This window comes from Ochlerotatus camptorhynchus, unplaced genomic scaffold (assembly GCF_037179485.1).
Source record: "Ochlerotatus camptorhynchus isolate MF236.1 unplaced genomic scaffold, CSIRO-AGI_Acam_v1.1 ptg000295l, whole genome shotgun sequence".
Classification (NCBI taxonomy): domain Eukaryota; kingdom Metazoa; phylum Arthropoda; class Insecta; order Diptera; family Culicidae; genus Ochlerotatus; species Ochlerotatus camptorhynchus.
Window position 1 is genome coordinate 263,334 of NW_027040784.1, and position 23,910 is coordinate 287,243.

At 39.4% G+C, this 23,910-nt stretch overlaps 1 protein-coding gene across 1 annotated transcript in view; it reads right to left on the minus strand.

The window, feature by feature from the left end:
• Nucleotides 1-242: 242 nt before the first annotated feature.
• Nucleotides 243-23,910, minus strand: part of AstA-R1 (allatostatin A receptor 1) — a 45,791-nt gene continuing 22,123 nt past the window's right edge. The window contains exons 6-9 of the mRNA XM_065228614.1: nt 9,651-9,769; nt 4,176-4,251; nt 1,396-1,551; nt 243-950 (exon numbers count right to left, since the gene is read on the minus strand). Of these exons, the coding sequence (XP_065084686.1) occupies nt 849-950; nt 1,396-1,551; nt 4,176-4,251; nt 9,651-9,769 (453 nt within the window). The 3' untranslated portion in view covers nt 243-848. The remainder of the gene's footprint in view (nt 951-1,395; nt 1,552-4,175; nt 4,252-9,650; nt 9,770-23,910) is intronic.

Sequence of the window (23,910 nt, forward strand, 5' to 3'; positions counted from 1 at the left end):
AGTATAGAGTTGATAGTTCCGTTAGAGTACGGCAGTGTTAAAATTGCATATAGATAGTAGAATAGCGAGCTAGGACAACTTTTTTTAAGGAAGGTACAAATCGGTTTGATCATCTCTCTTTATCAAACTCCCCCGTTGGAGAGGGATGGTGAGGGGTATACCCCCCCCCCCCCACTAACCTTGGTGAGGGGATACCCCTCACCATCCCTCTCCATGAAGTTTACTGCAACTATAAAATCCAATATGGGTTGAAAACAATCAAAGCCTGTTTGTTCTTCAGTTGTATGGTACCTTTATCAGAAGGACAATGTTTTGAACCCGTATATGAAACACTTCTTCACCGGTGTGGTTATTTTTACTGTACGACCGTAGAAGGGCACGTGTCAGCTTACTGTTAGATAGATAATATGAATCATATCATATGATACAAACCTGAACGGACGGTGGTGATTGTAATCAACAGAAAGGAAATTCAATATGACCGTAGGATTGTTCCAGGATTTTTGAGCACAATGTAGACGTATATACATCAGTTTGTTTGAATGATTTGTCAAGTTCAATCACTTTTACTATGAAGCTTCGGGTGAACAATCTATCCTTCATGGTTTTCTGTTTGCTAGTCGTACACATAGCAAGATTCTGAGAAATCCCTTATTGATACTGTGATGGTAGCACACTTTGTGCTTCCAATCGAAAGCCAACTTGTTGTGGTAGTCACATATATCTAATCTACTGTTTGGATGATTTATGCTAGCTATTTACAATGCATCAGGCCCAGGCAAGTGGTTATCCTACACACTAGTAATTTCGATGTACTTTTCAACAAGTTTGCTATCACCAACTTCCACTCACAAAACATCCGCATTAGATGTCCCATTACCAGTACGGGTGGTTTTCGTCTGAGGACCGCCCTGTGGCATGAGCGAGGGAGGCTTTCCACACCATACCACCTGGTTCAAAGTCCATCGGGATTGCAGCACAAAGATAAATCAGAGAAAAATAATCTTTATCAATTACAACTCCAGACCGACACCACACTGTTCAACGTTGCGATGTGTTGCGTAATAGAACAAACAAATGAGTTTGAACGCGGGGGAGAGAAATTATTAAATTAAATCCATCCTCAACATTACATCCCAACCAGCGCACATCAAGCCTGCGAGGTATAGTACTTCAAGTCTTACATATGTACCGCACAGTGGAAAATTTTACCCCAAAAATGACCGTTTTTTTATGAGCGTTTTAAAGCAATAAATTAATTTCAAGCAGCCTAAACCAATTTAAACTAATGATTCAATTAGACGTTGTGAAAGTGCTTAATAAAAAATAAATAAATTTTTACCACCGTGGATGTGCGCTGGTCGAATGTCTGCAGCTCGTTCCGTTGTTACTCACCTTGCGGAATGCTTTCCGGAAATTATCCGATAGGAAAGCGTACAACACGGGATTGATGCACGAGTTGGTGTACGCCAGTACGTGCGCCACGATTTGGATGATGATGCTAGCGTGTGTGACTTCATACACCTCAAAGGCCTTTAGCATCAGAATGACCTGTGAAGGGAAAGTAGAATCAAATTAGCATCCCCATGGATTTTCCACGCATAGAAATAAACTTTCTGAATAATTGCCTCATGGCTCTATTGACTTATGCATTTTTTCACGTGTTGTTGAACCTCCGCCGAAAATATCAGGGTGAATTAACATAATTTGTTGAATTGATACTCATACAAAGTTTACATATTATCTAGTCACAAATTGGATAAACTCGAATTCTCTCAATTCCTCAATCAAGTTAAATAGATCTGGATGCTCTAGATTTGATTGAAACAGACTATTTGAAAGACAAATGCAATCAAATCTAATAGATTTAGGTTCTTCTGGGATCGCACTTAATCAAATGATGTGTTTTATTACAATGTTTCGACCCACACAAGCGTCATTCGTGATTGTTTATATCAAGAGCAAATTTTCATTACGTCGAAAGTAACAAAGGTCCTGCTATTACACTAAATATATAGGGGAAATGGCTCTAATGTTGGCCTATGGATCTAAGATTGGGCCCATCGCTAAAAATCTGCTATTTATCAATTTTATCTAGATGAACGCGTCATCGGGACGGTAGTAATGGGTTATTTTTGGTCGCTTGAAAATTTAGTCGATTGATGAATTTATGTATGGGCCCAAATTAGGGGCATTTAGGCCGACATTGCATACATTTCCCCCTACTGTCCGAATATAGGATCACATCCCATTTTTACATTTATTTACCAGTCAAATCATCCGATTTCTATAAAGATGCCGTTTGTCTTGAGTAGCAGCGCAGAGAAACTCGTGAAAAGTGTACGTTCGTCGTTTCGCTTTCTCATTATTAAAGTGAATAAATTGAACTGATTGTTGTTAAGATGGAGGAGACGTGATTTATAATTCTCCCGAATATCCTGGTAAATACACTTTGACTTAAGCAACATTAGCGGGCCATCAAACGACGTGTTATAACTTTAGACTCAAAAAACAGTAAACAGTAGCATGAAAGCTTGCGATGATTAAAACCCTGTTAAATATGTTAAACATTACTATCACTATGAGAAGGAAATATGAATAACTTTTCGGTCATTAATACAAAATTTTATTTTTCTCGGATCGGTGCGAATGTTACTTTCGACATAATGAAAATTTGCTATTGATACATTTGTTTATTATGCTTTATCAGACTCATTGTCTTGGCAAGAATGTAACCAAGCATTGCAATAGTGAAAGGGCTCAACAGGGCATAACTAGTAAAGAGGACTATTATGTGTTCCTTTGATTACAAAACAATCCTAGGGGAACAGTTTGAAGTAATTCGGACTAGGCTTCTTTCGTAGATCTTAATTCCAGTAACGCATCACGAAAAGGTAATTTACCAGGCATTACTGGGAATTTAATAACTTCATGGATCAGGATCCGGATTATGATCTTTGTAAAATGTTCTATGTAGTAGAGCTCGATATTTCTCGCGATATTACTGTAAGAAAATCGGTCAGGTTTTCCGAAACATATCACTAACGGATTAATGTTCATGGCTTGAAGTCATGGAAATCATCCGCATCTATTTTTTTACCGATGTAATACCGCTATGTGGATCGTTAAACACGACATCAAAGTTTGTCATCTATGTCCATGTCATTATGTCGTCTATTTTGCAACATGATAAATGTGCTTCTCAGAATCTTTAAATTTTTCTAATAATATATTTTGATAAATGATTCTGAAGAACAATTAGAGGCCCTAATAAAAATACCGTGATTTTTGAGCTAACTAGTCGTATTTCGATGCTATGCTGTAAGCATTTTATATTTAATTTAAAACTAATTAATCATACAAAATTAACAAACGTTCTTATAAATTTACTATTCCGAAGTCGGAGTCGGAATTGGTAGACATATTTTTGACGGGTTGCAATCGGATTCCGATTTTCCGACACAAGTTTTTTAAACTTGAGTAAAATTCTAAACTTCAGTAAAATTCAACAAACCTTAGGGGCGTTCTGCGAACTTTAGTATATTTTTGCGAACTTCATTCAACCTTTTGTCTACCTTCGCATCATTTGACCTTTTGTCCATGTGACCTTTTGCCCCTTTTCATCATTAGACATTTGTCCCTCTTTAAATCATTCGACGTTTTATCCATTCGACTTTTTCTTGTTCCTTTTTAAATCATTTTTTGTTCATTCGACCTTCTGTCCCCCTTCTCTTTATTTGACCTTTTGTCCATTCGACATTTTGTACCTTAGACCTTTCGTCATTCGACATTTTGTCAACTCGACCTTTTTATTATGTCCCTCTGAATCATTTCACTTTTTGTCTCTCTTTTAATCATTCGACCTTCAGTTCATTCGACCGTATGCCCCCCTTATCATACCATACGCCATTTTGTCCTTTTGATCTTTTGTCCGTCCGATATTTTGTCCATTCGATCTTTGTCCATCCGATCTTTTGTGGCAAGTTTTCATTTGATCTTCTCATCATTCGACCTTTTGTCCATGCAGGTCGTAGGCCCCCTTTTCATCATTAGACCTTTTGACTATCTTTGATTATTTTGATCTTTTGTCATTCGTCGATTTGTCTTTCTTTCGACCTTTTGCCATACAATCGTATATTATATAAATATTGCATAAGGTGGAAAATAAAACTTACCTGAATAGGGCACCAACATATCGCAAACGCTAAAACCACGACTACTACCATTCTCGTGACTCGTTTTTTTCCTCGCCTGTGGATTAAACCGGTAGAATGAAAATTAATGCAATGAATGTACACTCTACAAATTTCACACGTCTACATCATGTGTCTCACACTTAATTTCGAACTTATTGTAATACACATCCATTTTATGTGTGAATCTTATACCATGCCTCAACACTATTGATTCGTATTGTGACACATTTGAATTCTATGTGTCTGTCTGTGATATCAAATGCTTTACACATCATAGTTCAATGTGTTACAAATATTGTGCTCTATCGACTTCTGCTATACCGATTCTAAAAATGATCGACAAATATATAAACAAGTCTGCCAGAGGGTGGAGCTTACAAATGCCTTTTTTAATGGGTCTGATTTGGGATTCGATACTGGAGTATTGGGGTGTGCTGCTGCCGTTGTCTTCGTTGGATCTGGTTGATAAGGGGCTGTTCATAAACTACGTAGACAGTTTAGGAGGTGTGGATGTGGGGGGGGGGGGGTTACAATTATCCACAGCCCATAAAAATTAAAAAAAAATTGTATGGACATTTGTCCACGCAGGGAGAGGGGGGGGGGATCAAGAATCCAAAAAAATCTGTCTACGTAGTTTATGAACAGCCCCTAAGGAAGAAGTCATAACTTTTGTTTTTGATGATTACTTTGCAGAACAAGCAATTTACATCACATTAAAATGCAACACACTTCTAATCCATCTGTTTTGAATAGTGCACACCAAAAATCTCTGAATTTTACTGGCGATGCTAACATCCATGCATGCAAACATTGATACATGTAAACTTCCTTTTCACGTAAACTAGCAGTTTGCAAGAAATGTTGCAAACAAAATTGGACAGTTGCATACAATATATGGAATATTGCATGACATGTCTCATTAATTTTCACGATCTATAATCTAAACTTGTCAAATATGGTGAAATATGCTTAAAATAAATGTGATTGCGCATTTGAAAAATCATGATTGTTGATATAAATAATTACTTCTACATTAAAATTTTCTTAATTTCAAGTAAACCTTGAAATACAAACAGAAAAAAATCTGAACTTTAACTGTCGCGTAAAATCTCCCCTCGTTTAATTTTGAGCTACAGTTGGCATAAACAACAAAATCGTTTACAAGCTTTCATACAGTATTGTCAATTTAAGCGATATTGCGCTTAAATTTACACGAAATATCGTGTAAAATTTATGCCATATATAGTGTTAATTTTATATGCGCTATATATCGCAGAATTTTACATGAATTTTTCAAACCGTGCATGACAACATTCTCTTGGCTGCCGGCGCTTGTGGTGTAGTGGTAAGCGTGACTGCTTTCTCACCCCAATAGGTCTGGGTTTAATCCCAGCCCAGGTCGGTGGGATTTTTCTGAGGCATAAACATCTCTAGTCACGTCTTCCTTCGAAAGGGAAGTTAAGCCGATGGTCCCGGCCCATGTGTGTTGATGAATGGGTGCGATATCCTACGCAGGTGTGGAAGCTGCCTTCCTGCACATTCGATTGCCGTCAATGGATGGCAATCGATGTCCGTCGGTGATTGGCACTAGATTGCGGAACAGGGACCGACGTTAAATAAAAGAAAGATATAACATTCTCTTGATCATCAAGGCCATGGTGAGTATAGTATGGTGCTGCAGCTTTGATAGTATATTGGCGATGCGAGCGTGGGCAGGGGAGTTGGGGCGTTGTGGTGCCATAGACAAAACATGGTTGAATTACTAATTTAACATATTATAACACCTTGATGAGAGCAACCTTTAAGTTTCGAAATCAGCTTTTGTCTAGGATCATTTGCGGATAAATGTAAGCCGCATCTACACACGTAGAAGTTTTTACAGATTTGGTTGAAAAAATAAATAAATCGATCGATGTGTAGGGTAAACGCTCCTATAGTTGCGGTACGTTAGAAGCGTTAGGTTCCTATAGTTGTGTATGGAGACTCCGTACACAACTATGGGAACCTAATGCTACTAACGTACCGCAACTATAGGAGCGTTTCCCCTAATTAAAAATACAAACTGTTCAGTTTAAAAAAACGACAAACGAATGAAGATGTCTTTCACGAGGAATCGTAACAAACCAGCCAAACTACATCATCTCACGATGGGGTCAAACTGTCCCTCACGACCCAAGTAACACTTGCAACATCGTTTATGAAAAATGTAACAAATCCCAGTTGTAAATAAGTTATATATTGATTGCTTAGAAAACATCTTGTTTTAAACCCGGTGTATTGTTGTTTGTGAAGTATTCAACCTTTCTTACAGGCAGTTGTTATCTTGAAGTTATAAATCGGTATTGCACGACACAATTACCTGTTTACAACACATTTATAACTGATATTATTTGGTGAAAACTTGCTAGCCTTATATACAACATGTTTTCATATGTAAGATTTAGAACCATGAGCAAACATGAATACATCTAGAATGTAACTTATTTATAACATGTTATAACAGCTATATTTCAGTTCTATTCATGTTTCCAAATATAACATATGAAAACATGTTGTATATAAGGCTAGGAAGTTTTCATCAAAACAATCAGTTATAAATGTGTTATAAACAAGTAATTGAGAAATGCAAAACCGAATTATAACTTCAATATATGATACAAGTAATGTTCTTGTTTTTCGTGTTGTAAACATGTTTTGATAACAATTATTTCATTTCTAGATATTTTCTACAAATTGCAATATGGCTGACCGATGAAGCAAAATATAGAATAAAATAAAAACTTTCAGTTGTGCTTTCAACATCCCATTGACGTTATGAAGAAGAGAAAAGTATGATAATCAAAAAAAGGTTGAAATTCGGTTTGTTTTGCTAAAAATTTGAAGTTTTCGAAACTGGGAAATTTTATACAGAATTTTTTGTACAATTCAATTTATTGTATCAAGCTTTTTCTAAGAGCCAATCAATTTTTATGAAGTAGAATGTAATGATTCACTATAAATGTTCAACCGAACAAAAGTTTTGAGTACGGAATCTCAGCTTATACACTTTATTCGCACAATAAAATTCCCCACAATCATGATGGGAGTATGAACAAATGCCATTTGTAGGAAGGATTAAATTTATATATAACTATATGTTATATATAGATCCCACCTCTTGCGCTTTTTTCGCTATAAATGAGTTGAATATATGTTACTAGAAGTATATTTTCACCGATGAGATTGTCATATATAAGTTATGTAAACCAGTTTATGACAAGCTGAGTTGCTTGGGGAGGGATGGCAATGGGCCTGCCACTCAAGGAAGTATTAATACTTAAATTGCAATACCTAATACTATTAAGTATTGAAATTTATGTGAAAGATAACTTCTTTAACAACAATTTAATTTAAAATCACGAATAAACACAGTCTAAAGTCTAAATTTTAACCTTCGCGTAATATCTCCCTTCGTTAAGCCATAGTCGGCAGAAACATCGAAATTGTTTACAAGCTTGTATGCAACACTGCTGGATTATTAGAAATTGCGTTTAAATTTACACGAAATATCGTTTAAATTTACGCCAAATGTAGCCTTAATAACGTGTGCATTATATATCGCAGAAATTTGAAAAAAAAAAATCTGTGTCTCTTTTGCATGATTAACCAGAGCGAACGGAACCCACTGTTGGAGATAGGAATAAGGTTTTAAAAATATCAATCCAATTAGTTATGTTTTGAATAATTGATACGATAACGACCGGTAACGATGGCAACTATGGCAGTAGAAGAAGCGAACCGAATAAAAAGAACCATAAAATTACAATAAAATATCAACAAAATACAATAGGTTCTATTGTTGACAATTAATCTTATTGTAATTCTGTTGTAGTAGTCAAATAATCAAATAGTCACCACACAGCAAAAAAATAATTTTGATGTCACATCAAAGTGGATGCACTTCAATCGTGTCAAAAATATGGTGTAATATTGCTTGGCAAAAAGGACAAAATTATCATTAATACAATGCATGAACAGACATTACGCTGCTTTTACTGCATTTGTTTATTTTTGTGGCCATAAAAAATACATGAGATTTTCGACATGATTGAAGTGCATCTTCTTGGATGTAATATTAAAATTTATTTTCTGCTGTGCACAATAGATTTACAAGTCACCGGCGCCAGCGGTGTAGTGGTAAGCGGGACTACTTTCTCATCCCAATGGGTTTGGGTTCAATCCCAGCCGAGGTCGGTGGGATTTTTCTGAGCCATAAAAATCTCTAGTCACGTCTTCCTTCGGAAGGGAAGTAAAGCCGTTGGTCCCGCCCCATGTGTCATGTGTGTTGAATGGGTGCGATATCCTAGGCAGGCGTGGAAGCTGCCTTCCTGCACATTCGATTGCCGTCAATGGATGGCAATCGATGTCCATCGGTGATTGGCACTAGATTGCGGAACAGAGACCGACGTTAAATAAAGGAAATTAATGAATAGGTTTACAACAAATTCTATGAAATCAAAATTTTGCACAATAAAATTTATTGTAATGAGATCAAATCTTATCTATTGTAAATATCTCATTAACAATAGATTATATTGTATGTAACAATAGGTTCTATTGTTTTTTCATGGTAAAAAAATATTCGGGAATAGCTAAAAATTGTAAATGTCAGTTGCAACATACACGTTGAAGTAAACAGGACCTACGTCGTCTGTTTCTGTGGTCAGTCGAAGAGATAAATTATTTTCAATGTTGAGCTAAACATCCAACTTTAACATTTGACTGCGGCTAGTGGTCGATTGTGCGATAAAGTCCCCCCATAAGATGGGACTTAGTGATCAGGGGCTCTGTTTGGGCAGTTAATACTGCAGAGTTCGTCTCGGTGCAAGTTAACCACCAACTTGCCTTCGAAGTGCGGCAAGACGTCTATCGTCAACACCCACCATTATTTTTCAGTGAATGTAAATTACATTCGCTTAAAAAACAATAACAAATTCTGCCCGTTCGTCATGCATAAGAGATACTGATTTGAGTTATTCAAAAGTAATGTCAAAACCTACAAAAGCTTCATACATTATTTTACGGAATTCTATTGATGAAAAAAGTTAAGAGGCAAATGAATGTAAATGATTGCGCGAAATTAATGTAATGCATGCGGTCAATAAATTGATCAACTGTGTGAACGGAAAAGGCTTTTTATACTTTTAAAACACATGTTAGACATCACACCCTATCCCGGTAATTTGATAATAAACTTTTAATTATCCATCACTCTGTTCCCAGAATCCACATTGATTGGAACTTCCAACAAGACTAATAAATTAATCAAATTATCCTTAAAATCGAAACACTTTCGTCTACAACACCGGATCCCTCACATCAACGTCGACGTTTCACTGGAATACAGATATATGAGAGATGGGGTGATACACGATGCATGCAATCAATTTCCGTCGGTACAAATATCCGTATTACCTAGATTCAGCCGAGACTCGACCTCCTGGTGCACCTTTCCATAGCCGGGCCAGCATCCCAATATACAGCATCGATATCAGCGTGAGTGGGACGACGTATGATGACAGGAAAAACGATACCTGTGAAATTGAATATATTGATGAGGCAAAAAGAAAAAAATAGAAAACATCAGACAGATTTTTCTAACTACCTGAAGCGAACGCGTTCCACCACAACAACGGTCTGGTTTTCGATCTATCATGAGGCTTTTCGAAGGAATTTTATTTGTGAGATCAATTTTAGGAAAAAAAAACAATTCTATATCAATGTTCCCTTAAGCAATTGCAGCAGATTGAAAAAAAAAATGTTTATCAGTCCTATTCTGCGAGTCGTGTGACTCTCTGTCACTAGTGAGGTGACAAAAGTCATGTCGTATGAGGTCACTCTACGTGCAAATCAAATGCAAAGACATCTCTTATTCTTCTTCTACTACTACTTTTTTTTCTTCTACTACTACTACTACTACTACTACTACTACTACTACTACTACTACTACTACTACTACTACTACTACTACTACTACTACTACTACTACCACTTTTTCTTCTTCGCATATCAAGTTTATTGTTTATCGCATTTTAGCTTATTGCATGCTCTCAACTTAGTGTTCTACATGCATTTCCACAGTTATTAATTAAGAGCTTTCGATGCCTGTACCATTTATGCATTAGTATAATTGAGTGGCAAGTACATACTTGCCCAGAGAAGTCGAGAAATTTTCCAACCCGAAAAAATTCCTAGACCGGACCGCCTTTACCGAGCTAAGGGAGGCCCCACACGACGCGACTTGTGTGACCTCACTAGTGACAGAGAGTCACAAGACTCGCAGAATAGGCGTGGCTTTTTATACCACCAAGCAGCAAAATCAAATTTTATTTTTCTTGGTAAGTAATCTGTAGATGTCCAATTGCGTAGGCAATTGTGTACATAATATGTACTCAATGAGATGTATTCGAAACCATTCAAAGTTTGCTTCCGCGAAAGAAAGAAGGCTAAAGTGAATTTATTTCACAGAAGAGAGTCTTATGTCGTTTTCGTTTTTGCGGTGTAGTACCGGTGTAGTGTAAGCGCCAATAAGCACGAGTCATGACAGCTTAACATCATTTGTTTGTAAACAAATGTGCACCCTCAAACACCCTATATAGTGATGGTGTACGGCGATGCAGTTCTGGTGTAGCTACACCGCAAAAAATATATTAGGGGCAGATTTGACAGTTTTTGAGACCCCTCTTCCCTCCATACATATGTTTTACTGTGTATGGACCGTAGTCTCTTGAAAAATGCTAGTTTTAAGTGTTTCATGATTCTGTTTCCTGTTGGTATTCGTCCTTTTGCTCCCCATTGGTTTTCTTCCCCCTGCTTCCAGTCGGTATCCGTCCTCCCAGGATTAAACCCAGACCAGAATGAAACGAAGACTCACAAACGTCAAATATTTTTTTCAGACAAATTTGAGTAAAATTAATCATTCAGTTTCCCCTATGATATGATATATGATATACAGCCATTCCATAGCAAATCGATATAGTGGTTCTCAGAATTTCGTAAAAATTTGAAGTTTTGTTCCTTATCGCAAAATATTAAACCCTTCTTTTTTTTATTTTATCATTAGGATGACCATTTCCATGCGCCTCCGCCATCCATGATATGATGTATGAGAGAAACTTGACTTTCTGGTAATGTTTACCAACTTTTCTTGGTACTTTTAAGCAATAAGATTTTGCACCACTCGGGTTAACATCAATCGGATGACAGTGAAACACGTAAACAGTGGTACTTATTCGATTTTTTCAAGGGTAGATTTTCTCTATAATTTTTCAGACTGCACTGAGATGTAAACCACACTTCTGCAATACAAGCAACATCATTTCTCCGTGCATTTCCTCGACAATTTGCAAATTATAAATTCGGAAATTTAATTTTTTTTTTCCTTAGTTTGTTTTCCGTCGACCCTGTTTTCCGTGCTGAGCATCAATGCTACCGACGCCAGGGAGGCAGCTCCTATACCTGGACCCTACCTATCGACCCATCAACTCATGAACCGGGGACCACTGGCTTTACTTCCCTTCCGAAGGAAGGCGTGATCAGAAATGTTATGCCTCAGAACATCCCGGCGGCGCCGACTGGGATTGAAGCCAGGCCTGCTGGGGTGATAGGTAATCACGCTTACCAGTACACCACCGGCGCCGCTCGGAAATTTTAATGTTTGTTTTTCGAAAAAAACATCTAAGTGCTTAGTGTTTACGCGGCTGTCGACATAAGCAGACCACTCTCAATGTGTGTCAAACGATCATCTGTTTACTCAGCAGTAACCATTGACTTTGGAAAGCAACCGTTTCGTGATGAATGTGTGGGTGCTGACCTCGTTTGGCGTCCATTGCTGCAATGGAAGCGCTCTGCTCCCCGTTGGCGAATCTGCCATGCAATGAAACCACTAGAAGCGGCTCCCGTTCTGGTGGAGGAGGCTTATTGGATAACGAAAGATACAATGTTTATTGTGTTGTACCTTTTGACTATAGTTTTAAAATGTATTTTTAAAAAATTGGATTTTGATGCCATTTGTAATTATAGCATGATATGATACATTTAGACATATTTTAGAAATTTCTGTATTTACACTAAAAATTGTGATTTGTTTTAAAGTATGCCACTCGATTACCTATAGCTTGAAACGGATAATGTGATTGGATTCAAGGCGATAGGTTGTATCGTTGTCGAGAAATCGTTAAAAACGTACAGTCGCAAACGTACAATTGCAAAAAAAAAACCGCGTAAAAAAAACCGTGTAAAAAGACTTCAGTGTATAGTGAACAAGAATCCTCGGCTCTGTAAAGTTAATTCGGTTGAGCCTTATCAAATAAAATAATAAACAAAAAATCTAAGTGCTTGTAAACGTACCACCAACCAGTGGAAACTAACGATTTAAAATTGCCTCGCTACTTGACTAGCCTATTGGTCCCAAGTACATCTATTAGGTTTTGCACCGTCGGGGTTAACCTCAATCTGATGACAGTTCAGTGGTACTGTTTACGTGGACTTAGTCGTTTTTTTCTTGGGTAGCTTTTCTAGATAATTTTTCAGACTGTAGTGAGATGAAAACCAAACTTTTACATTGTCTACGAGCAACATCCTTTCACAAGCACGATCCTTTTTCTACGAGCAACATCCTTTTTCTACGAGCAACATCCTTTGAGTTCCTTAACAATTTTCAAGTTAAAATTAGGAATTTTAAAATTTTTTTTTTTTTTTTAAACGACTAAGTGCTTGTACCACTGAACTGTCAAAAAGGTTCAACCGATTAACACTGAGTTCATTCGTGGCGTCACGTTGCAGAGCCCCATTTTAGTACCATACACGCTAAGATGCACATACCTTAAAGTCGGCAAAAATACCTAGATATCGGTAAAAATTACACATACCTGAATTGTCGGTAATCATGGATTACCAATAATTAACGTTGAAAATTACCTAATTTATAGTAAAAAGTAACCTATTTATAGTAAAAAGCATCGATTTTTATCGGTAAAAAATACCGATAATTTAAGGTAATCGTAGCTACGAGTGTAGAGAGTACCAGAGCTGAGCCAAAAAGTTGAGCGCGTTTCGTCGAGACCTTCTGGTCATAGAGTCAACTGTCAAGAAAGTGAATTGTCAAGAAGTTCATCCGATGAACAACTGAGTTCATTTGTGACGTTAAGCTGCAGTACCTAATATTGATAGTTCTGTGCCACGAACTCAAATCTGAGTAAAATGATTACCTCAATTTATATTAAGATTAGCGAACAGATAAGCGTGCAGATGCTGATTCACTGGTATACCCCTGAGGAACATTATACCACAGAGACGTCCAACTTCCATCAGAAATTTGTGTAAAGATAAGTGGGAACATCGCCGTTACGTTGGGCTAGTATCTCCTGATTTCCTCTATAAATTTTCCACTTTTGAACAACTTTTGTTCGAGCCTCAACGTCTGTTTTCTGTGATTGTACGTCGTTAATTTTTCGTAGTCGGCAATGAGTTGATTAGCTCTACTTATTTTTGGTTTTATTTGGCATTTAGAAAAAAAAAATCTGTATATCGCTGATAAATTTACTTCCCACTTTGACTGGTAGTATTGCAAAAGAGCTGTCAAAAGTACCCACAATAACAACAACAACAATCTTAAAGTCATGATTTCCGCAAAGTATGGCGGAAGTAGGTTTGGAAGTCGAAAGTCAGACTTCCGAACTTTAATTTAGTGCTGACAGGCATGGAAAATCATTTACATTCATTTGCCTCTAACTTTTTTCATCAACAGCAATCCGCAAAATGATGTATAGACCTTCAGTAGGTTTTGTGGGCTTCCCTTAGCTCAGTCGGTAAAGGCGCAGCTACAAAGCAAGACCATGCTGAAGGTGGCTGGGTTCAATTCCCGGTCCGGTCTACGAATTTTTCGGGTTGGAAAATTTCTCAACTTCCCTGGGCACAGAAGTATGATTGGACTTGCCACACAATTATACTAATGCAAAAATGCTACAGGCATCGAAAGCTCTCAATTAATAACTGTGGAAGTGCATCTAGAACACTAAGTTGAGAGCACGCAATAAGCTAATATGCGATATGCAATAAGCTTGAAATGCGAATAAGAAGAAAAAGAAGAAGGTTTTGTTATTAGCTACAACTTTTGCCCGTAACTCAAATCTGTATCTACTATGCATCAAGAATTAGAGTGGACAGAACTTGTTACTGTTTTTCAGTGAATGTAAAATAAATTCACTGAAAAACAGTAGTGGGCTTCTGTTCGCTCTGCTTCGTCATACATAAGAGATGTTAACAAAAGTTGTAGCTAATAATAAAACTTACAAAAGCTCCATACATCATTTTGCGGAATTCTGTTGATGAAAAAAGTTAGAGGCAAATGAATGTATATGAATGCATGAAATGAATGCAAATGATTTTCCATGCCTGGTGCTGACATGAGAATAGGAAAAATGTCGCAGCCCATTTTTTTATACAGTCTCTTATAATTACATTTTAACGGCAAGCTTTCAATTTATTTACGAAAGTATTTACTCTTAATTTTAACATCTATGCTTATGAGTGGTTAGTATTGATTCTTATCTGTTAATGCCCTGTAATAAACATCAAATAAATGAAACAATTGGCCAGCAATCTTGCTTCTTTGTGCGAAAATGTTTCGCCGTTTGCAGAAAACAGTTCAGAAATGTCGTGACATCTTTTCCGCTTGACAGTTTGTTTTTGTGTGTATTCGCTATGATGATTGCGAATAGTATCAAATGTTAAGGATTTTTTTAAAACCAGTACTCGTGCCGCTACTAGGTATATTACTGGAAATTGATAGTACCAAGTATATATGGTGTAACGACATCGTCCGCCATCAACAGAATCATTCCGGATCCGCAGCGAGCGCTCGCTGGACTGAAGTCGTCGTAGTCGTCATCGTCGTCAAGGGTGTGTGCAAGAAAATCGATCGCAACACCACACAATCCACATTCCGTCTCGCACGCTGAGCCGGTGAAGACGTACTGGTCTCGTTGTACGACACTATAGTCCGATATTTTTGAGGTTTTCCCCACGCGAGGGTTTTTTTTTCTCACCAAAGTTATTTGGCATAGTGTTATAGACAACAAGTGCGCGAGTGAGGAAGCCGTTAACCATACGCCGAGCGCTTTGATTACGGTCCAGCTTTATTCAACATCATCGCAACACCAACATCAGCAATATCATCACCACTATCGACACATCACACCATCGATAGCAGCAACGAAATTGCCTACCGAGTGGTACATCATTATGCACACCAGCTACGAGGTTGTTGACCCATTATTGGGTCAAACAATTTCATCTCCCAGTATGCTGCTGCCTCAGTGTAGAAGGTATAAATCGTTTCGCTGTTGTGTTGTTCTCGTCAGTATCGCATCTCCCTTGTTCCTCTGGTCAAATATTAGATTGGTGCATAATTAGCTAAGAGGAAGAGGTGACAATTGGCTTCTTCCTCTTTTATTTCTATCTCTATCTCTATCTTTATCTATCTCTATCTTTATCTTACGCACATGAAATCGGCCAATCAGGAGCTGGTTCACGTTTGACAGAAAAGTGGTTTTTTTTCGCCCCCGTATTGTCACCTCTTCTCTTCGATAATTAGGGTGATCCAAAAATTTTGTAAATAGTATTTATTTTTTATTAATTTTTTTTTGATTTTTTTTTCTTGTTTTACTTTTTAGTAGAGTGAAACTATATATATATATTTTTTTTTTTTTACCTTATTTTTATATCTTTTTTTTTTCGTTCTATTTTTGATATTATTTGAAATTAGTGTAAATATTTGTAAAAAAATTACCTAAAACACCATTGCGGTGATATTTAACCGCAATGGATGAAAATAATAAAGGCAGGGGATAGTCGCTTTCCATCTCAGATGACGAAACGCTTAATTCCACCTCACTCGAAAGTCTCGAGGAAGTTGTGGAAATGGAAACCCTTCGCGTTCCAGTTGACTCTCTCTCCAGCAAAAATACTGGAGCATATCCCAAGAAAAGGTATCGCCCACAACCCTCTCCTCCACCATCTCCTTCTCGTCCACCTGCACCCCCCACACTATTGCCCCCGAAAACCTCTGCGCTCCCCCGCCTAAAGGCTTACCCAGAAGCCTCGAAAGGCCCATGGGTTGTTTTTTTCCGGCCCAAACAAAAACCTTTGAACATTCTGAGGATCTCTAAGGATCTAACAACACATTTTTCGGCCGTTACCGATATTTTCAAGGTAACACCAATAAAACTGCGAGTTACCGTTGATGCTTCCGGTCAGGCTAACCAAATTGTTGCGTGCGAGCTTTTTTCATTGGAATACCGAGTCTACATACCCAGTAGTGAGGTAGAAATTGAAGAAGTGGTCACCGAAGCGAGTTTGACTAGTGATGATTTCTTGGGTCCCGATTCCTTTGGAATCTTTAAAAACCGTGCTCTGCCGAAGGTGAAGATATTAGACTGCCTTCAAATGCAGTCAGTATCCGTAGTAGGCTCCAAAAAACGTATTCCTTGTCAAACTCGTTTCGTGTGACCTTTTCGGGTTCAGCGTTACCTCACTACGTCGCTATTGGCAAGGTTCGGCTGCCTGTACGTCTGTTTGTACCTCGGGTAATGAACTGCTCGAAATGTAAACAACTTGGTCATACATCGGACTACTGCTCATACAAACCACGCTGCGATCAGTGTGGCGAGCAACATCAAGAGGGCCCTTGCGGTGCTCCTCCAAAATGCGTGTTCTGCAAGGAGAGCCTGCATACCCTGACTGCCTGCCCGAGGTATAAACCGCAGGGAGACAAAATTAAGCGGTCTCTGCAAGCTCGCTCCAAGAGCAAAATAGCAGAACTCTTGAAGAATACCGCTTCATCTTCTCAGACCACACCAAAAAACAGTAACACGTTCTCCATTTTGCCAGTTGATGATCTAGACTCTGACTCAGAGGGCGGTGAGGGTAGTCCGTTTGTCTTTAAAGGCAATACGAGAAAACGAGCAAAAAACACACCACCGAAAAGCCTCGTAAGGCCACTCGTACGGACCACCCTTCCACCTTGGAAAAATCAAGAGGTAACGGAAATGCACCGAAACCCATTCCACCGGGTTTTAAACCTTGTAATTATGACAAGAACTTTCCGTCACTTCCAGGATCATCTAAAACCCCAGATGTTCCAGTTTTTCGGCCAGAAAATCAGCTGAATAATCAGCAAGCACATGCTCCCATGTTCACGTTTTCTGATATTGTGGATAGCTTCTTCAGTATATTCAATATCTCTGACTCAACGAGGAGCATTATTAATTTAGTGCTGCCAATAGTGAAAACTATTTTGAAGCAACAAGCTTCTAGGTGGTCCTTCCTTGCATCGATCATTTCCTTTGATGGATAATTCTCCGAATGAGGTCGGGGATATGATCTCTGTTCTTCAGTGGAACTGTAGAAGTCTTATGCCAAAACTTGACACATTTAAATTTTTAGTTAACAACTCACTTTCTGATGCATTTTCCCTTTGTAAAACATGGCTCTCTTCAGACAACGATCTTGCTTTCCACGATTTCAACATTATTCGCCTTGACCGCGCAGATTCGTATGGAGGGGTGCTTCTCGGGATCAACAAGCTCCATTCCTTCTACAGAATCGATCTGCCTTCCGTGACAGGCATTGAAGTAGTTGCATGTCAGGTTAATATTCGAGGTAAATGCCTCAGTATTGCCTTAGTATATCTTCCACCGAGAACCGCGATCTCTCGTCAAAGTTTCGCGGATATCTGCACGGCTATGCTGGAGCCACGGTTGATCTTGGGAGATTTTAACTCTCACGGTACAGGCTGGGGGGAACTTTACGACGACAACCGCTCAACCTTGATATACAACATGTGCGACTTCTTCAAAATGACAATTCTGAACACCGGGGAAGCCCGAGTAGCCAAACCTCCAGCAAAAATAAGCAGATTAGACCCCTCACTTTGTTCGAGTTCACTATCGTTGGATTGCTCGTGGAAAGTAATTCAAGATCCCTACGGTAGTGACCATTTGCCAATCAAAATTTCTATTAGCAATGGTTCATCTTCTACTCGTTCGGTCGACATCGCGTACGATCTTACGAAAAACATTGACTGGCGAAAATTCGCGACCGCGGTTCTTGATGCCAGTCAATCGGTTGACGTACCTCCTCCGCTGGACGAGTACTTCTTTCTCGCGCGTCTTATCATCGATTCTGCGCTGCGAGCACAGACGAAACGTGTTCCGGGTGTTTCCGTCCGCAAGCGACCTCCCACCCCGTGGTGGGATAAGGATTGCACCGACGCGAACAGCAAGAAGTCCACCGCGTTTAAACGCTTTCGCAAACACGGCAAGATCGGGGATTTCGAGCGGTACACCGACCTCGAGAATCTTTTAAGGACTTAATTAAAGCAAAAAACGCGGTTACTGGCGTCGGTTCGTCGATGGTTTGTCGCGAGAGACTTGCATGAGAACACTCTGGAATGTCGGCAGGAGAATACGAAACGCGTCATCATCGATTAATGAAGACAAGGAGTACTCGGACAGATGGACTACCGTTTCAAACCAACGTTCGTGATCGTCCGTCGGGTAATAACGAAATAGATTCCCCGTTTTCGATGGTGGAATTCTCACTTGCTCTCCTCTCATGTAACAACTCAGCTCCAGGAATGGATAGAATCAAGTTCAACTTGCTCAAAAATCTCCCAGACGTCACGAAGAGACGCTTGTTGAACTTATTCAATCAATTTCTGGATTTCAGAGAGGCAAAGGAACGAGCGACTGTCTTGCGTTGCTTTCAACTGACATGCAACTGGCCTATGCGCAAAAACAGCAAATGGGTTCAGTTTTCTTGGACATTAAGGGGGCTTTTGATTCTGTTTGTATCGATGTCCTTTCGGATAAACTCCACGATAGTGGGCTTTCACCAATTATGAACAACTATTTGAGCAACTTGTTGTCTGAGAAATATATGAGCATTTCTCATGGAAACTTGACAACTTCACGAATTAGTTACATGGGTCTCCCCCAGGGTTCATGTTTAAGCCCCCTTCTTTATAATTTTTATGTAAAAGACATTGATGGTTGTCTTGATGAAAATTGCTCGCTAAGGCAGCTTGCAGATGACGAGGTTGTGTCCGTTATAAAGGGTGATACGGTCAAAATTTGGTCAATATCAACTTGACGTATTTCTTTCAATTTTGCATTTAAAAAACCTGAACACCCCTCATTTTGAAGGTGTGTGTGTGTAGAATGTTGCTCCTATTTTGATTTTGGAATTCACTCTTCAGTTGTCAAAATGCCGTCCAAGCAAGAAGAGCAGCGTATCAAAATTTTGCTCGCGCATCGCAAAAATCCGAGCTACTCGCACGCAAAGTTGGCAAAATCGCTAAAAGTTGCCAAATCAACCGTTACAAATGTAATTAAAGTGTTTGGGGAACGTTTGTCGACAGCCAGGAAGTCTGGCTCGGGGGGAAATCGAAAACCGGAAGCCGCTGAGCGAACAAAGAGAGTTGCCGGTAGTTTCAAGCGAAACCCTAACCTCTCTCTCCGAGATGCCGCAAATAAGCTGGGTGTATCGTCTACAACCGTGCATCGAGCCAAAAAACGAGCCGGACTATCGACTTACAAGAAGGTAGTGACTCCAAATCGCGATGATAAACAAAATACGACGGCCAAAGCGCGATCCCGGAGGCTGTACACGACGATGCTGACGAAGTTTGACTGCATGGTAATGGACAACGAAACCTACGTCAAAGCCGACTACAAGCAGCTTCCGGGACAGGAGTTTTATACGGCAAAAGGAAGGGGAAAGGTAGCAGATGTTTTCAAGCACATGAAACTGTCAAAGTTCGCAAAGAAATATCTGGTTTGGCAAGCCATCTGTACCTGTGGCTTGAAAAGCAGCATTTTCATAGCTTCCGGGACTGTCAACCAAGAAATTTACGTGAAAGAGTGTTTGAATAAACGTCTGCTGCCTTTCCTGAAGAAACACGGTTGTTCCGTACTGTTTTGGCCGGATTTGGCATCTTGCCATTACGTTAAAAAGGCCATGGAGTGGTACGCCGCCAACAACGTGCAGGTGGTTCCCAAGGACAAGAACCCTCCCAACACGCCAGAGCTCCGCCCAATTGAGAAATACTGGGCTATTGTCAAGCGGAACCTAAAGAAGACCAAAAAACTGCTAAGGGCGAGCAGCAGTTCAAGGCAAACTGGCTTTCTGCGGCGAAGAAGGTGGACAAGTAGGCTGTACAAAATCTGATGGCAGGGGTCAAGCGTAAGGCCCGGCAATTCGGATTTGGAAAAGCGGAAGCCTAACTGAATATTTTTCCTGAATTTTATACTAATTGAACTTGAAAAAGAAATTTAATTTGATTTTTTAAATAAACGATTTCACCGATTTACACGCGTTTACCCTTGACCAAATTTTGACCGTATCACCCTTTAGGACCAAGTGCACCGGACCTGCAAGGACCATTGCAAGATACCTTAGACAATTTGTCTACTTGGGCTATGAAGCTGGGTATCGAATTCTCTCCGGAGAAAACTGAGTTGGTTGTTTTTTTATAGGAAGCATCATCCTGCACAGTTACAGCTTCAACTAAAGGGTAGAACAATCACTCAAAGTATATCTTTCAAGTATTTAGGTGTCTGGTTCGATTCCAAAAGCACGTGGGGAAAACATATTGCGTATGTGAAACAAAAATGCCAACAAAGAATCAATTTTCTTCGTACAATTACTGGAACTTGGTGGGGAGCACACCCGGAAGATCTGATCAGATTGTATCGAACAATCATCTTGTCGGTTCTAGAGTACGGTAGCTTCTGCTTTCAATCCGCGGCGAAAACACATATCTTGAAGCTGCAACGGGTTCAATACCGTTGCCTCCGAATCGCGCTTGGCTGTATGCACTCGACGCATACGATGAGCCTCGAAGTACTCGCGGGTGTTCTTCCACTGACAGATCGTTTCGCGGAACTGTCCTTCCGGTTTCTTATCCGTTGTGAAGTAATGAACCCATTGGTAATAGAAAACTTTGAGAAGCTGCTCGACAGAAATCCTCAAACAAGATTCATGAGTCTCTATTACGAGTACATGACGCTGGAGATTGGCCCTTCTGTTGCAGGAAATCCGTGGAATACCAGATCACCATCGGTCGATGGTTGTTCCCTTAATTTTTGCAAACTAGTGCCACCATGTCAGTAAAAATAAGAGTTTTTTCACAGATGGGTCAACTATAAACGCTTCCACTGGATTTGGAGTATTCAACGAATTTCATAGCGCCTCATATCAACTGCAAAAACCCTGTTCCGTATACATTGCGGAACTAGCAGCCATATTCTACGCAGTAGAGCAAATTGCCTCACTACCATCTGATCACTATTTTATTTTTACAGATAGCCTTAGCTCGTTGGAGGCTATTCGATCAATGAGGCCGATGAAGCACTCCTCGTATTTCCTGACCGAAATCCGAGCTAAATTGAGTACTTTATCTAACTGCTCCTATACTATCACCTTAGTTTGGGTCCCATCTCATTGCTCAATTCCGGGTAATGAGAAAGCGGACTCGCTAGCTAAGGTGGGCGCTATGGAAGGCGATATTTTTGATCGACAAATCGCCTTTGCGGATTTTTTTTTCAATTACCCGTCAGCACGTCCTCACCAACTGGCAACAAAAATGGAATGAGAGTGATCTGGGAAGATGGTTACATTCTATTCTCCCACAGGTATCGAACAAGCCGTGGTTCAAAGGATTGGACTTGAGCCGTGACTTTATACGTGTCATGTCAAGGCTCATTAGACTCGCATTTCTTCCGAATCGGGCTCGCAGGCAGCAATTTGTGCGCTTGTGGTAGTGGCTATCACGATATCGACCACGTGCTTTGGTCATGCACCCTCCATTGTGTTGCTAGATCCGAGTTATCCGCATCCCTCAGGGCCCGAGGAAAACAACCTATGCGGCCAGTTAGAGACATCTTGGCGAGCCAAGATCTCGACTATTGCAATTTAATTTATGTGTTTTTAAAACGGATAGATCTGAGGATTTAGTAGTCAGTGTCATCTTGTGTTCTCCCAAGTTGTTAGCTGCCCATCGGTGTACCCCCATGTTTGTCTTTTTCATTAGAGTGTCGCTTAGTTCGAGATCAAGAGCATATTGCTCTCCAAACCTTGTGTTCTCAATCCCTACCCTGCCATATATTTGTTACAATTTGTTACCCCTAACCTCGAGATAGCCGCGAGTAATCGGCCCCCGCTTTACTAACTTTAGTTTTAAGTAATTTTGTAACCTAAACAATGAACATCGGCTCCGCAAAGCTACGGCAAATGAGTCTAGAAAAATAATCGCATTATAAAAAAAAATCCACACAATCCACACTATCGTTAATTGGACAAAAAATTCAGTGTTTAGTTGACCCGCACTGTGTTTCAGTTCATTTGAAAGCTTGAGTGCCTTTTAGCCCGCGTAGCCCCTCCAGTTTGCCCAGTAGTGCGCCGACTCTGAGACTCAGTTCAAGGAGTCTAGTGCTGCTGAGTTTTTGTCGGGCAGAACATTAATTTTATACTCAACTGAGAATGATGACCTGCGTACTCCTGGCCCACTTTACTCTAGAGGTATTTAAGTTGCTGCAGCATTGCCAAAAACACCTACCTATCGGCTTTTCTAAACATTTAATATTGAGTATTTCTTTTAGAGGGGTTAACCAACGACTATCGAGAAAATTCGGAACAGGATTAAAACTCTTCCCAAGACACCTTTTAGCGTACAGTATATTTTCCATGCTAATCTGCAAATTGTTTAACTAATGAAATAGTCGGCTTCGATATAGTTACCATTCATCCTTGCCTCATTCATTCAGTTTTGATGTTCCACTGTTTATACCTCTCTGCGACGCCCCATTCGATGGTTATTATGTTACATTAATAGATTGATCAAATAAAAATGTTCAAGATTGACTACACCAAAAACCAATACATTATGTTTACGACGTGCAACAATTTAATGATGAGCTATGGTGGAAAACACAGCAAACCGTACACCGGGTATATGAAATCAATGATTTCCAACCTGTAATTGCTGGGAACATTTCAGGCTTTAGGGCTATATGCTCCATTTATCTCTACATCTGCGTCTATTTCGCAATCATTTTCATCATTTTGTGTTGTTGAAATTCTTCCAACTGTCTGTAGAAGCTATAACAAATGAGAAGTAACACAAATATTGGGAGAGGTTTTCAAGAAATTGTTTTTAAGTTTTTACGATATAGCATGTGCGATGAGATAAGGCAGTCTCGATTACAATGATACTATTTTTAATCCGTGATTTTTTTAATAAGATGACATATAATAAATATAATTTTGATAAGGTACTTGTTGAGCATCTAGTTGTTTGGTATTTTTTTCATTTTCATTGAAAACACAATTGTTAAGCTACAATTCTCGGTTAGTTTTTAATATTTTTTTTTTTTTTTCCTTTGGTTTGTTTTTTCCGTCGATCTTGTTTTCCGTGCTGAGCACCAATGCTACCGACGTGCCAGGAAGGCAGCTCCCACACCTGGACCCTACCTATCGACCCATCAACTCATGAACCGGGGACCAACGGCTTTACTTCCCATCCGAAGGAAGGCGTGATCAGAGATGTTATGCCTCAGAACATCCCGGCGGCGCCGACTGGGATTGAACCCAGGCCTGCTGGGGTGAGAAGTAA